The sequence below is a fragment of the Crinia signifera genome, chromosome 5 (genome assembly GCF_055691185.1).
Source record: "Crinia signifera chromosome 5, ASM5569118v1, whole genome shotgun sequence".
NCBI lineage: Eukaryota > Metazoa > Chordata > Amphibia > Anura > Myobatrachidae > Crinia > Crinia signifera.
Genome location: NC_139221.1, coordinates 41,895,875 through 41,910,514, shown reverse-complemented (window position 1 = coordinate 41,910,514; position 14,640 = coordinate 41,895,875). Strand labels below are relative to the sequence as shown.

General features: G+C 40.7%; 1 protein-coding gene across 1 annotated transcript in view; it reads right to left on the bottom strand.

The window, feature by feature from the left end:
* Window positions 1-506: 506 nt before the first annotated feature.
* NBN (nibrin) overlaps window positions 507-14,640 on the bottom strand; it is a 54,029-nt gene continuing 39,895 nt past the window's right edge. Inside the window, exons 13-16 of the mRNA XM_083187091.1 lie at window positions 13,701-13,859; window positions 13,315-13,428; window positions 11,875-11,924; window positions 507-599 (exon numbers count right to left, since the gene is read on the bottom strand). Coding sequence (XP_083043217.1) covers window positions 566-599; window positions 11,875-11,924; window positions 13,315-13,428; window positions 13,701-13,859 — 357 coding nt within the window. The 3' untranslated portion in view covers window positions 507-565. The remainder of the gene's footprint in view (window positions 600-11,874; window positions 11,925-13,314; window positions 13,429-13,700; window positions 13,860-14,640) is intronic.

Here is a 14,640-nt window from a genome sequence, read left to right as displayed (position 1 = left end):
AATTGGTTGTGTCATTAAAAGGTGTCACTGCATGCAGCAGCGCCTCTTAGTATAACTGGTTTACCAGCTATATACTGCCATACCCATCTAACAAGGCTTGGAAGACCGCACAGTTCAAATTACACTAGTAGTAGTTCACGGGGCAACTTGCGCTTGCCAGCTGCCACTTGGATCCCATAGAACGTTTTGTGTAAAAGAACAGCAGCTGTACCATCTGAGACATGATACCGGCCAGCACTGTTTCGGTCCACTCCACCTTCTCCTGCCAACATGACTTGGCTACTCTTCATCCCAGAGGCGGCATTGGGGAGAGTAGGCTGCTGTCCCTCATGAGTTGACCCAGCAGTGGTCTGGTTCTAGAACCTGTTGTCCAGTTTTACATTCTGGTTTGGTAGCCGTCTCCCAGGCTGTAGCTGTGCAGCATAACCCTGACCAAACACGTTCCGCCGTATGCAATCCATGCACAATAAATCACCAACACAATGAAATATTACAAATCAAATGAATGCAGTCAAACATGTTTTATTGGCATTATTTTCGTTCAGTTCCATTTATGGTATCTTCTCTATCGTCTTTTTTTCACCGTTTTGGGATTATACCTATCGTAACGGAGAAATAAAAAACAAACGTGAGACATCAATTATATCCACATTATATAGTACAGCTGCAAACAATAAATTGGTATTACTAATTATGGTCACGTTAATTCTTGGACCAAGGTCATTGTCAGTGAGTCCATTCCAAATCTCTGATGGTAATTATTTTGTACTGCACCTACTGTAAACACTTCCTTCCTCATACGGTCATTTTTCTGTTTTATAAATTTCACAAGAGGAAGCGTTGTGACATAGGCTTTCATAATGGCAATTGAAATCAGCCGCTGTCAAAGTTTTTCCCCAAGAAACACAAACTTTAGTGAATTGCAAAAACAACAAAAATAAATAAATAAATTAAATTATATACTGTATGTAAAAATACCATTATCCTGTGACAAAATAATCTAAGCAGCACCCCTAAAAAGATACCTTAGCAGTGATAATGATCATATGGATGACAGGGTTTGAAGCTAAAAGAAAATAGTTGTTCTGACCTTGCACTTATATACATATGATTAGCTGCTGGTCCCCTTATACCCCTTTCACACCAGCCACCCAGCAATTACCCGGCATTTTTGAGTGCCGGGTCATTTTGCCGCATGCAGCCTGATCCAAATTCACACCAGAAGCAAATTATCAGGTTAAAGCTTTTTCAACCCGGGAATTTGCTAAAAAAAACCGTGTTTTTCTGTGGTGTGAAAGGGTCAACACGGGTCTTAAATCCCAACACTCCGACCCTGGTCAAGAGCAGGGTTGGAGTGCCGGGATTTAAAACCCGTGTTGACCCTTTCACACAAAAGAAAAACCTGTTGTTGTTTTTTTTTTTTTAGCAAATTATGTGTGGAGGCCCTTTTGAAATTTAAAGGGATACAACACCATTTTATATCTCTTCACTCATCGTTACGATCATCCTACAGCGATGGTCACCATGGGCCAGATTCTCTAAGCTTCAAAAGTAATAAAATGGAGAGTGATAAATAGCCAGCCAATCAGCTCCTACCTGCCATGTCACAGACTGTGTTTGAAAAATGTCAGGCAGGAGCTGATTGGCTGGCTTTTTATCACTCTCTATTTTATCATTTTTGAAGCTCAGAGAATCTGGTCCCTTAACTGTTTTTATTGTTGAAATGGGAGCTATTTTCTTATAATCTTAGGTTACGTTGAACTGAAAAATATATATTTTTAACTAATTACTTTGCTCATTTGTCTGTATTAAAGGTCCATACAATATTAAGAATATTTATTAAGAAAAAATACCACAATTTAATAAAATAGTACTTTTACAAAGTATATTGATATGTCGTTCAGCAATTCAGACAATTTATCACTTTTGGACAAATGAAGTTCATCCTTTTAGGGACATGATATTTTTCAGTTGATTTCTCCAAAAGTAAATCTTAAAAAAAAAAAAAAAGACGACGCATTTCGTCAGACAGGACTTCTTCAGGGGTTATCCTTTACTTGAATAGTTATAAAAATAAAAACTTGTAAAATTCAGAAAATTTCAGCAAGAACTGGATCGATCATCCACTCAATGAAATGAGGTTCACAACGATCATTTTATAAATCAGATTAGGGCCATTTATACTACAGATGGAGCGCGGCTCATGCTCGCAGGGGCTGACGATAGCAATATAATGGCTGACAGATAAATGTTTGGTGCAGGGATAGCCTTGCTGCCAGCTTTCATGTACTGCAATATATATATATATATATAGATATATATATATATATATATATATATATATATATATATCCACATTATCTACCAAGGCAAACACAGGGTGTTATCCACCCTATGGAAAGGGCCACTGTGCAAAATGTCACACATAGTATGGATAAAAACATGTTGTGCTTGGATTTAGAAATGCCTCAGATACAATAAAGTGATTAAGCACTTTTCCCATCATCAAATCCCATTTACTAAGCTGTATTTGCTTAGGCAGGGAAATGCAGCAGCCAAACTGCCTCATCACTTAGCTGGGAATATAATTGCAGATGGCTGCTGTTTCCCAGCAACTCCTGATTATCCTTCAGAGAAGCCAGGAAGGAAGAGAAGCGCACACACAGCTGAAAATAACTCGCCGCGTGGCTCAGCTCCTGCTCTGACAGGCGGCTGTAACTAATATCCTAATTAGTCATTCTAAATCCTGTGCCTAGGTACACAAAGCACCAAGGTAAAAGCAACAGCCCTGTTTTGCCTCAGCTCTTCCTAATGTATGTAGTGCGAGTGATTATGGTTTTGCAGTATAGTATTTATTAGGACGATGTCTGAGAAGCATAAGTGATATAAGTTGGTCAGGGCCAGGGATCCTAATCAATGTAAAGTACAACAACTGGAGAACCTCAGGTGTCCTACAGCCTTTTTAGGGGTTCACTAATACATCTGTGCCGAAAGTCTCCCTGTGCCGCACCTGAGAGAGTTCTTAAGCTGGTTACACACTAGTAGATATATCTGCAGACGGGTCTGGCAGGGTGTTCCCCATACACGCTGCCCGATACGTTCAGACTGACATCACAAATGCATCTGCCCAATGAGCTGTCACTAACCATTGGCTCATGGTGCCGCTGTACGGGCGGCCAGCGAATCGCTTGTACATACAGCACTGTGCAACGATAAATCTTTAGATACATCGGGCATCGGCTGTGTTGCACAGCCGCCGCAATATATTTGTGGACGCAGTCGCACAGATATATATATATATATATATATATATATATATATATATATATATATACACATACACATACACACATATATATATATATATATATATATATATATATATATATATATATATATATACATACACACAATATACAGAAAAGAGAGGTGCGCTTCATAGTGCAGGTAAAATAGTTTTTTTTAATAATACATATAATAGATCCAGGTATGTACAGACAATTGCTCGTACCATATATAAAATCTCTGTGGACTGATTACCACATGATATAAACAATACCCAAGGCAAAGCAGCTCCTCTCACGCCAGAGACGTCTTCAGGACAGGGAGTAGGTGCAGACGCTGGATTGCGTCGCAGGAACCAACCGCACAAGCCGACGAGAAGGCAGGTAAGCTGGAGAGATGCCGGGGCATAGACAAGACGGGTGTCACAAGCCACGTCCTAACGCGTTTCGTCAGAGACTTCGTCAGAAGGCGTGGTCTTGTGAATACCTGTGTTGAATATAAAGCAAGAAAAACCAATAAGGGACCTCCATTGATTATGTGACATCACAGCAAGGTGTTACACATTATATAGGCACCAGCACAATAATGATCATTTTGTGAAAAAACTACAATGTTCTTATAGAACCAACTTCGTAAATACAAAAACAAAATTATTTTTTTTTAAAAACAACAAGCAATACATTTACAAGAAATATATATTGCTGATCATATAAAAACATATACCATTACACATACATAAAATATCGTTCAAATATCATTTAAATACATCATCCAAAAGGATGACCCTATACAAATATTTCTGCATAGAAAAGGGGAATTTTTGTAAAACATTGATTAATGCTACACTATAAAAATACCAATATGAATAAAAAGGATATAAAACAGGGAGAACACTATATTATATTGCACAGACATAAAGCAATATTTTACGATTAATACTCCATAAGAATATGAAAGATGGAAAAATGAAGAGATGGAGAAGGGAAACATCATTGGTTGATAAATGGGGTTATTTCGTACCCTTCATTAAGACCCCGCGGTGTTAGGGTATTCAATTTTAGAATCCAATAGGTTTCCCTACGCAACAGACATTTCTCCCTATCTCCTCCTCTTTTAGGCTGATGTACTTGTTCAATAGCTCTAATCTTCATAGAACTAGGGTCACTGTTATGAACGGACTTGAAGTGACGGGGAACACTATGATTAGTTAACCCATTCTTTATATTGCGCTGGTGTTCTAGCGCTCTAATCGTTAGTGCTCTCTTAGTCTTTCCCACGTAGTGTAGATCACAGCTGCAAGATAAAACATAAATCACATGCGTGGAATTATTCGAAATAATTATATTGCAATACAAATTTTAAGCAATCACAAATAAATTGAATTTTTACATCAGAAATGTATTTGTGATTGCTTAAAATTTGTATTGCAATAGAATTTAGAATTTTTGGGGTGCTGGTACCTCCAGACTTGGGGCACAGCGATGGGGACGATATGTGCGCCCCAAGTCGGGCTAATCTATATATGGGTGATTGGGAAAAGAATACCCTTACCCCAGATCTGCTTAAGAGCGTGGTTCTTTTTAAAAGGTATATCGACAATATTATCGTCATATGGGTTGGTGATGAATTATCGTTTAATTATTTTGTAGAAACGCTTAATCATAACACCTATAATCTAACACTTACCCATAAGTTTGATAAGAAAAATATTGAATTCCTCAACCTTTTTCTGAGTTCTGAGAAATATCCAGATGTCAAGGATATCGAAACATCCACGTTCTTTAAACATGTAGATTGCAATAGTTATTTGCAATATCAGAGTTGTCATCTTAACTCTTGGAAACAAAACATACCTTTTTCACAATTCATTCGTCTAAGGAGAAATTGTTCTAATGTTTCCCTTTATGATTCTCAGGCAAATGTGTATACCTCACGATGTAATGAAAGAGGTTATCCCCTCGATACTGTTAATCGGGCATGTGAAAGAGCTAGAGCTCTAGATCGTGCAGATTTATTGGAATATAAGTCACAGCCTGAATCTCTTACTAAGAAAAATGACTGTCTTTTTGTGACACAGTATAATGACAAGGAAAAAGAAATGAAGAATATCTTGGAGAGAAATTGGCATATCTTGAAACTAGACCCTATTCTGGGTGACTCGTTATCTAATAGACCCAGCCTAGTATTCAAAAAAGCCAAAACCCTCAAGCATATGATTGCAAAAAGCCAGCTTGCACAAATCAATCCTGTCATTTCTGGTACCTTTTTAGAGATAAAAGGGTGCTTCCCTTGTAACATTTGTAAGATCTGTAAACATATAACAAGAGGTTCTGAGTTATTGAATCCTAAATTGAGTAGTATTAAAGTACATCAATTTCTCAATTGTAATTCCACGCATGTGATTTATGTTTTATCTTGCAGCTGTGATCTACACTAAGTGGGAAAGACTAAGAGAGCACTAAAGATTAGAGCGCTAGAACACCAGCGCAATATAAAGAATGGGTTAACTAATCATAGAGTTCCCCGTCACTTCTATGAAGATTAGAGCTATTGAACAAGTACATCAGCCTAAAAGAGGAGGAGATAGGGAGAAATGTCTGTTGCGTAGGGAAATGTCTGTTGCGTAGGGAAACCTATTGGATTCTAAAATTGAATACCCTAACACCGCGGGGTCTTAATGAAGGGTACGAAATAACCCCATTTATCAACCAATGATGTTTCCCTTCTCCATCTCTTCATTTTTCCATCTTTCATATTCTTATGGAGTCTGTGCAATATAATATAGTGTTCTCCCTGTTTTATATCTTTTTTATTCATATTTGTATTTTTATAGTGTAGCATTAATCAATGTTTTACAAAAATTCCCCTTTTCTATGCAGAAATATTTGTATAGGGTCATCCTTTTGGATGATGTATTTAAATGATATTTGAACGATATTTTATGTACGTGTAATGGTATATGTTTTTATATGATCAGCAATATATATTTCTTGTAAATGTATTGCTTGTTGTTTAAAAAAAAAAAAAATTGTTTTTGTATTTACGAAGTTGGTTCTATAAGAACATTGTAGATTTTTTCACAAAGTGATCATTATTGTGCTGGTGCCTATATAATGTGTAACACCTTGCTGTGATGTCACATAATCAATGGAGGTCCCTTATTGGTTTTTCTTGCTTTATATTGAACACGGGTATTCACAAGACCACGCCTTCTGACGAAGTCTCTGACGAAACGCGTTAGGGCGTGGCTTGTCTATGCCCCGGCATCTCTCCAGCTTACCTGCCTTCTCGTCGGCTTGTGCGGTTGGTTCCTGTGGCGCAATCCAGCGTCTGCACCTACTCCCTGTCCTGAAGACGTCTCTGGCGTGAGAGGAGCTGCTTTGCCTTGGGTATTGTTTATATCATGGTACGAGCAATTGTCTGTACATACCTGGATCTATTATATGTATTATTAAAAAAAAACTCTTTTACCTGCACTATGAAGCGCACCTCTCTTTTCTGTATATTGTAGATATTTGTTTCATCCTGACCCTGGATGCTCCTGGCGTGAGAGGTTGCAGCAGTTCATCAAATTGGACTTAGTGCTCATTTTCACATATACCTTTCTTTGATAAAGTTGGGCTTGGACTTATTATCAGTGCTGCTCACTGATCACAACAGTATCTATATATATATATAATATATATATATATATATATATATATATATATATATATATATATATATATATATATATATATATATATATATATATATATATATATATATATATATATATATATATATAGTAAAGGAAAAAAGACTAGCACTCGTAGGTCTTTCTTAGAAATCTGTATTCGGCAAACAGTGGAACAAACCAACGTTTCGGGGCAGCGCCCCTTTGTCAAGGTGTGTGAACCCACACCTTGACAAAGGGGCGCTGCCCCGAAACGTTGGTTTGTTCCACTGTTTGCCGAATACAGATTTCTAAGAAAGACCTACGAGTGCTAGTCTTTTTTCCTTTGCTATACTGTCCACTGAGACAGGCACCGGGGCAATTGAACCTTTCAGAGGGAGTGCCGGACCGTACTGTGACATATATATATATATATATTCTACACACTGGGCCGATGGCGTATTGATATATCGGCCGTTCAATCGAACAGCCGAAATATTGGCCAGTGTGTACGCACCATCAGTCCCATGAATCTAATGCATATAGTATTTAATTCCGTTTTTTTTTTATTTCCATGCCCATGTTGGTGCTCTATTACTGAGCCGGTAGCGGGAATGAAAGCTACCAAGAAATAATATTATTTGTGAGGTTTGATAAGGATTTATTTATTACCGGTAATTATAAAGTAACAATACAATACGTATGCTCTCTGACCCCAAGAAACATATCCAGAACAATACCAAGAAACTATCCATTGGGTCATTAAATACTTTATGGACCTTATTCAGGTCAGTTTGCACAGACCCCTACGTTCACAAGGGGTCCGTTGTTTTGTGTCTGCACATCCTTGCCAGCAGAGGGCGGGGGATCTATTAGCATATGGGAACGCCCAGCGTTTCATGGGCGTTCTCATGCTAATAGACAGATGACGCGGGTGCGGGCGGCTTACATCGACGGATGTCAGCTGCCCGCCCTCTTACCTCAGAATGTGCGCGCAGATGTAAGGCTGCTCTTAGACATGCGTACACGTTCAACATCATTCGATGGTTGGAGACCATCAAATGATGTGGGTGTTCTCCCGCAGGCCGCGGATGGATGTTTATGTGAAACATCCACTCGCATGCTGTACGAACGTACACGCTGTGCGAATGGTAGGCCGGCGAACCACCATCCGCAAGGCGGGATCTGGTTGACTCGCAAGGATTCAAATTCGCATCCGAGAGAGTCAACCAGATTAACCCTCTATATCCAAATGAAGAACTGTGAACCGAGACGGACCAGATGACAGCTAGGCAGCAATCTGGAGGAAATACAGGAGGGTCTACAGATTTATGGCCAATCTCATAGTAATTAATAGCTCAAATCACATAAAGCTGAAACGAAGGTTATACAGGGTACGCCTACATCTATATTCAAAGATTACTTTTTGGAGGAAGGCACTATAAAACACAGGATATCTATAGTACATAATAGTGTTCATTCTAGCACCCGCCGCCTTTGAAAACCCGTGCAGTCCCTCTTCCCTGCCTGGGGTGTCGCTGTCTGCTGTAGTGCTTCTAGCACAGAGTGGTCTGTATATCAGCACTGATATGCAAACCAGGCCTGTGCTAGAAACACCACAGCAGACAGCGACACCCCTGGCAGGGAACAGGAACTGCATGGGTTTTCACAGATGACGGGTGCTAGAATGAACACTACATCGGGTGAATAAAGAGCAAAGAGAATTAGTATGGACTTTCTGCATACGGGTTATACAAGGAGACAAAACATACTAGAAAATAAGGAGATAACGAGGACAGGAATGGGATTTCCTTTGTTTAGGTTCCATTATGCTCGCAGCTAAAGATACAGCATCCAGTGTTGGCTAGAAGAGGCCTATTGAATGGCTGTATTCATGGATACAAAAGCAGTCTAAATATAGGGTCAATGATAAACAACTGGAGATGACGAGTCACAAAGAATACTTGAAGGAGACTACACCGGCTGCCAATGATTCATAGCTGTTTCTTCTTTAACCCCTTGAGTGGTGGGTTTAGCGAGTATTGGGTTAACGCCGAAATAGTTACTCGCTAATTGGCTTCATGTGTATTAACAACTTACTTGCTCTCTCCCAAATACCTGCTTGAGTTACAAAACACTGCTTTACCAGTGACTGGAATTAACCCTTTACTAACTATTATTCTGACCTGCACGGAGATCCCCATACTAACCACTAATCCCTAGTGTCTTATCAACGCCATTTGGCATGCTTCAATATTTTATTTCGGTACTTGTTTCCTAGCATGGCGCCCACGATTTTGATCGAAGTGCATCTTATCGCATCACATGCAATATAGCGGCATGCGATGGATGCAATGCGAAATTGATTTTTAATTGTACAAGCACCCTGATGGGTGCTTATAATGTTAAATGCACCCCCATTGTCAACGCCACCCCCACTATCAACGCCAACCCGAAGCGTGGCGAGCGCAGCGAGCCTGCGAGGGGCGGCGGTACATGTCCTCCGACCTTGTCATACCCCCACTATCCACGTTGGCATGGAGTTGATTTTAGATAGTTTGACGAGCGCAGCAAACCACCGAGCCCGAATCGTGGTGAGCGCAGCGAGCCCCGCGAGGGGACACGGATTACTTTACATGTATTCCGCGTCCGCTCGCCACGCTTCGGGCTCGTATTCCGCTTGCGCTCACCACACTATCTAAAATCAACTCCACGCCGACGTGGATAGTGGGGGTATGAAAAGGTCGGAGGAAGCGTACCGCCTCCCCTCGCGGCTGCGCTCGCCACGCTTCGGGTTGTCCTTGATAGTGGGGGTGTCGTTGACAATGGGGGTGCATTTAACATTGTAAGCACCCATCAGGGTGCTTGTACAATTAAAAATCACATCGCATCACATGCCATTTGCTGGCATGCAATGCTATGCAATATTTCATTGTACAAGCACTCCTGTTAATTCAACGGGAATATCGCATACCACTAAATACGTTATGCGATGGGCGCCGCATACCAGTGTTAATTTTATTCAGTGAGGTTCACACAAATAAAATATCCACTCAGCAGCGCATAGTGTTTATTCCTTTTTCTTTTTTTGCCTTTATTGTGAGCTTTTAGCAGACTCACTAAACACCTGCAGCAGCAGTGGACTGATTGATTCCAATTTATTATACAGTACATTTTATTTATACATCTCTGAATAGCGCCAGGACTTGCAGATAGTGGAAGAGCCTCAAAATTCTCCACTGTCTGCACCCCTTCTTTAAGAAATTCACAATGACGATTACGTTTTTCCATGAGCAGTACGCTGGGGGAGATGCAGCGTACATAGTGGAGAACAAGACCAGTGGAAAAGTTGGCCATAGCAAGAAATCTGCTTCAATGTAATATTTATGTAATATTTATCCAATAAATTCTATAATGTGACAGTAGATAATTGGATGGAACAGGCAACATCTCCACTCTACACTGCAATATACGGTACATATCCCCCTGACACTTACTACACAGAAGTTCAGGTCTAGGCAACTATAAAAACATTGGCACAAAATGGCACCGCAGGCACTACCAATCAGAAATGTTCCTGTGAGGTCACATTTCATGGAATACAGCGGGATCAAGCTCCTTCCAAAAACATGTTTGCAAGATGGAATATGGAAGTCCTTACAGAAGAAAAAAAGGGCAAGAGACGCCAGCGATATTGGGAGCGGATAACGAGCCCTGGACTCACAGGACACAGACACCAGCAGATGATCTTTGCAAGCAGCAGTATGGCCATCGCTTCATACATTTACAGATATTACTGTATCTGCTAAAAGTCATCACTTCATAGACACAAAAACCGCACAACCGCATTCTTCTGTCTCACGGGAGTGTAGGCCATCTTCACTCGCACTAGACTGAGCTGGGAAGATTGGACATCTGTTTTAGCTAGATCTTTTGCAATCATAAGGAATGATAATAATGGCAGCTATATCATTCCTATCAAGATTGATATGAATTATATCCCGAATGTTTGTCTGTGTTTTGAATATTATGCAATAAAAAAATTGATTACAAATAATGGCAGCTATAGGGTTCCACCACCAGCTACACAGATTTGCACTAGTAAGCAGGCTGATACCGCCATATGGAGAAACAGCCGCAGGCCCAAGGAGTTGTTACAGTACAGACCACCCAACATTTTCCCTTTCTCTTCTCAGCTGGACAAGGATTACTCTGCATGTTTGGGCTGTCAGGAGGTATTCAGAGCATGGAGAGTGATACTGAATACTGATAACCTTTCCAGAGTTCCGCTTCCAGTATACTAACTGTGCTCCTTACTCATGATCACTAACACTCTCTAGCAAACTGTCCACCACTCTGCAGAGCTTCACAAATGTCGTCAAAGCCTATTTCTTTACCAAAGCCTTACATATCTCATCCAGGACAGTTATTACTGTCCTGTCCACCGACTCACCTGACTGTGTCATCCTTCTCCATCAGCCTCTCATTAGGTTGTAAGCTCTCAGGAGCAGGGCCCTCTTGTTCTCATCCTTCTCTCACGTTTGCCATCATCTCCACTACTTATAGTGGCCCTCCAGCCGCCCCACATAGTGTGATATTGGTCACTGACCATCAAATTATTTTTTTTCCCCATTTGCAAATAAAAGTCAGTCTACACTGACTTTTATGTGGCTCGGAAATGTCTAAGAACGGGGCGGACGCTTACTTCTTGTGACGTCAGCCACACCATGCAGGCTTCCCCACGCCTGCATTCGCCCAGTGTTTTTCTGGGGGCACCCACCATTTTTGTGGGCACGCCCAGAAAACATTGGGCATCCACATGCTACCTACGCAGTCCCCAAACCATTGGAACGGGGCCGAATTCGCTTAAATACCAATGAATGTGAATCACCCCCTTTTTCGGTCCACACATTCTGTAAGGCAACTGTACTCACCTGAACAGATCCTCGGCCAGTGACTGTTCTCTAGCTTGCTGCGTTTGCTCCTACAGAAAAAAAACATTGCATTTGTATTTATCTGTCACAATATCACATTTTTCTGATGACCTGCCAGTTGTAACTAGCTGAATATATTCTTTTAACAAATTGTAATCCACTTAATTTTGTGGAGATGAACTGCAAGACAGTGCTGGAAGGCCTACGCTATGCCTAACATTAGGTAGATTACAACACATTATGGCTCCTATCCCTAGCATGTAACACATAAGGGGCATGCTATGCTGCAAAACACAGGCCGATCCTGCTGTTGAGCTTAAGTAGTTTTGGTCACGTTTATGGTATCCGATTATTCACCGAGTGGTCGGATCAGCATTTGGTATGGCTGACTGCAGACACACAGCATTAGCATCTAACTAACTTTGAATGTATGGGCCTACCAATGTTACTGTAAACAATCAGGGTAAATTACTTATTAGGCATTATTATACATGTTTTGCCAGTCACCTTATAATGCAGCATGTACAGCAAGCTTCAGTTTGTGCAAGAATAAGACGGTGGCAGAAGGAAGGAGAATAAGAAGAAGGTGGTAGAAGGAAGGAGAAGAAGACAGTGGCAGAAGGAAGGAGAAGAAGACGGCAACAGAAGGAAGGAGAAGAAGGTCGAAGAAGGAAGTAGAAGAAGAAGGTTGTAGAAGGAAGGAGAAGAAGAAGAAGGTAGGAGAATTAGAAGAAGGTCGTAGAAGGAAGGAGAAGAAGACGACGGTGGTAGAAGGAAGGAGAAGACGATGACGGTGGTAGAAGGAAGGTGAGGATTAAGATGGTGGCAGAAGGAAGGAATAGAAGAAGAAGGTGGTAGAAGGAAGGAGAAGAAGGAGAAGAAGATGATGATGGTAGAAGGAAGGAGAAGAAGATGATGGTGGTAGAAGGAAGGAGAAGATGATGATGGTGGTAGAAGGAAGGAGAAAATGATGGTGGTAGAAGGAAGGAGAAGAAGATGATGGTGGTAGAAGGAAGGAGAAGAAGATGATGGTGGTAGAAGGAAGGAGAAGAAGATGATGGTGGTAGAAGGAAGGAGAAGAAGATGAAGGTGGTAGAAGGAAGGAGAAGAAGAAGGTGGTAGAAGGAAGGAGAAGAAGAAGGTGGTAGAAGGAAGGAGAAGAAAAAGGTGGTAGAAGGAAGGAGAAGACGGTGGTAGAAGGAAGGAGAAGAAAGCAGAATAAGGAAAAAAAGGTGGTAGGACGAAGGAGGAGAAGAAGAAGGTAGAAGAAGAAGAAGGTGGTAGAAGAAAGGAGAAGAAGGTGGTAGAAGGAAGGAGAAGAAGAAGGAGAGGGTGAAGGACAAGATGAAGAAGACAAAGAATGCAATTTAAAAAACATGATTTAATAGCTGGAAGCATTAGTAGCAGCCTAACATATGACCACTTTTTTATTCTCCTTACCTCCATCTCCTGCTGCAACCATTGCTCTATCTCTGAATTTTTCTTCTTATCGTGAGCAATCAAGTCAGAGCCCCCAATGATATGGGGGAAGCTTCCCGCTCCTGGATATGCTATCTATATACACAGAGAATAATATTTTATAAATAAATCAGACATATAGGTATAATAGCAGATATGCTGTGTCTTAGTTACAATGAAGAACTACTAAGTATTGTCGGTTGCTATGTGAATGCACTGTGTATTTCCCATGGAAATCAGGTACCATATCTTATTTGGATACACCTCTTGGAGAAGCTCATCACACAGCAAATGAAACAACATATACGGCACACTTTAATGTGAAGCTCTGTAGTGAAAACCCCTATGGAATCCCAGGAATGGATTACCTTTCTGAATTTCTTGAAATTAGGTCCATTTCCATTGTTCGAGTTGGTAGTGAGCCGACTGTTTCTAGCCGGTCGATTAACAACTAATGATCGAAACTCTAACACCAATACTTTGCTCGGATGTCCATCATCATCTTCCTCTTTTGGTTTAGCAGTCACCTGAACAATGCAAGCATTGGATGTTATCATTACAAGGGCAGCATCAAATCTATACATTTTGACAGTTCTCCATCTAAAAGAACCACTTGAAAACAATTCAAGACATGGACCATGATATCGATTACTATTTATTAACATTTACTTTACAGTGTAAGCATATTCCATTGCGCTTTAAAAATGTCCCCTAACTTCTACAGCCATGTTCAGACTAGTGACTGACAGAGAAGTCTGGAGAAACACAGAGAAGATAACAGGAGAGAAAGGCTGAGGAGAAGAGTTGCCCCAATTGCTCAAGATTGGCTTAAAGAGCAAACTTTATCCTCGAACTTACACACTGTGGTTGAGAGTAATATGAACATGAAGTTTTATTCCCTTTATTAGCCTTTTTTTGGGCAGCCTCAGACTGTTTATCTCCTCACAGATGACATATAGAATTTGATTCTGAGTTGCACTTAATGCATCCATCTCTGTATACACACTACGATCAGTATACCAATGCTATACTATGGCACTATACTGAGCCATAGGCATATTTCGTTATGCAATGAGTGTGATGGTGGTTTGGATGGACCAGACCGAGTGTGTTGGGAGGCTCCTTGAAAATGAAATTTAGGTTCTTATTGGTTGCCCATAGCAACATCCATCTTTAATAGAACTCCAATTTTAATAAATAAACTCCTGAGATTGTAATGGTGGCTTGAGAAGACCAAAATGTGAGTGGGATTGTTGTTTTGGAGGACCAGCCCGTGAGTGGGATGGTGGTTTCCAAGGACCAGACTGC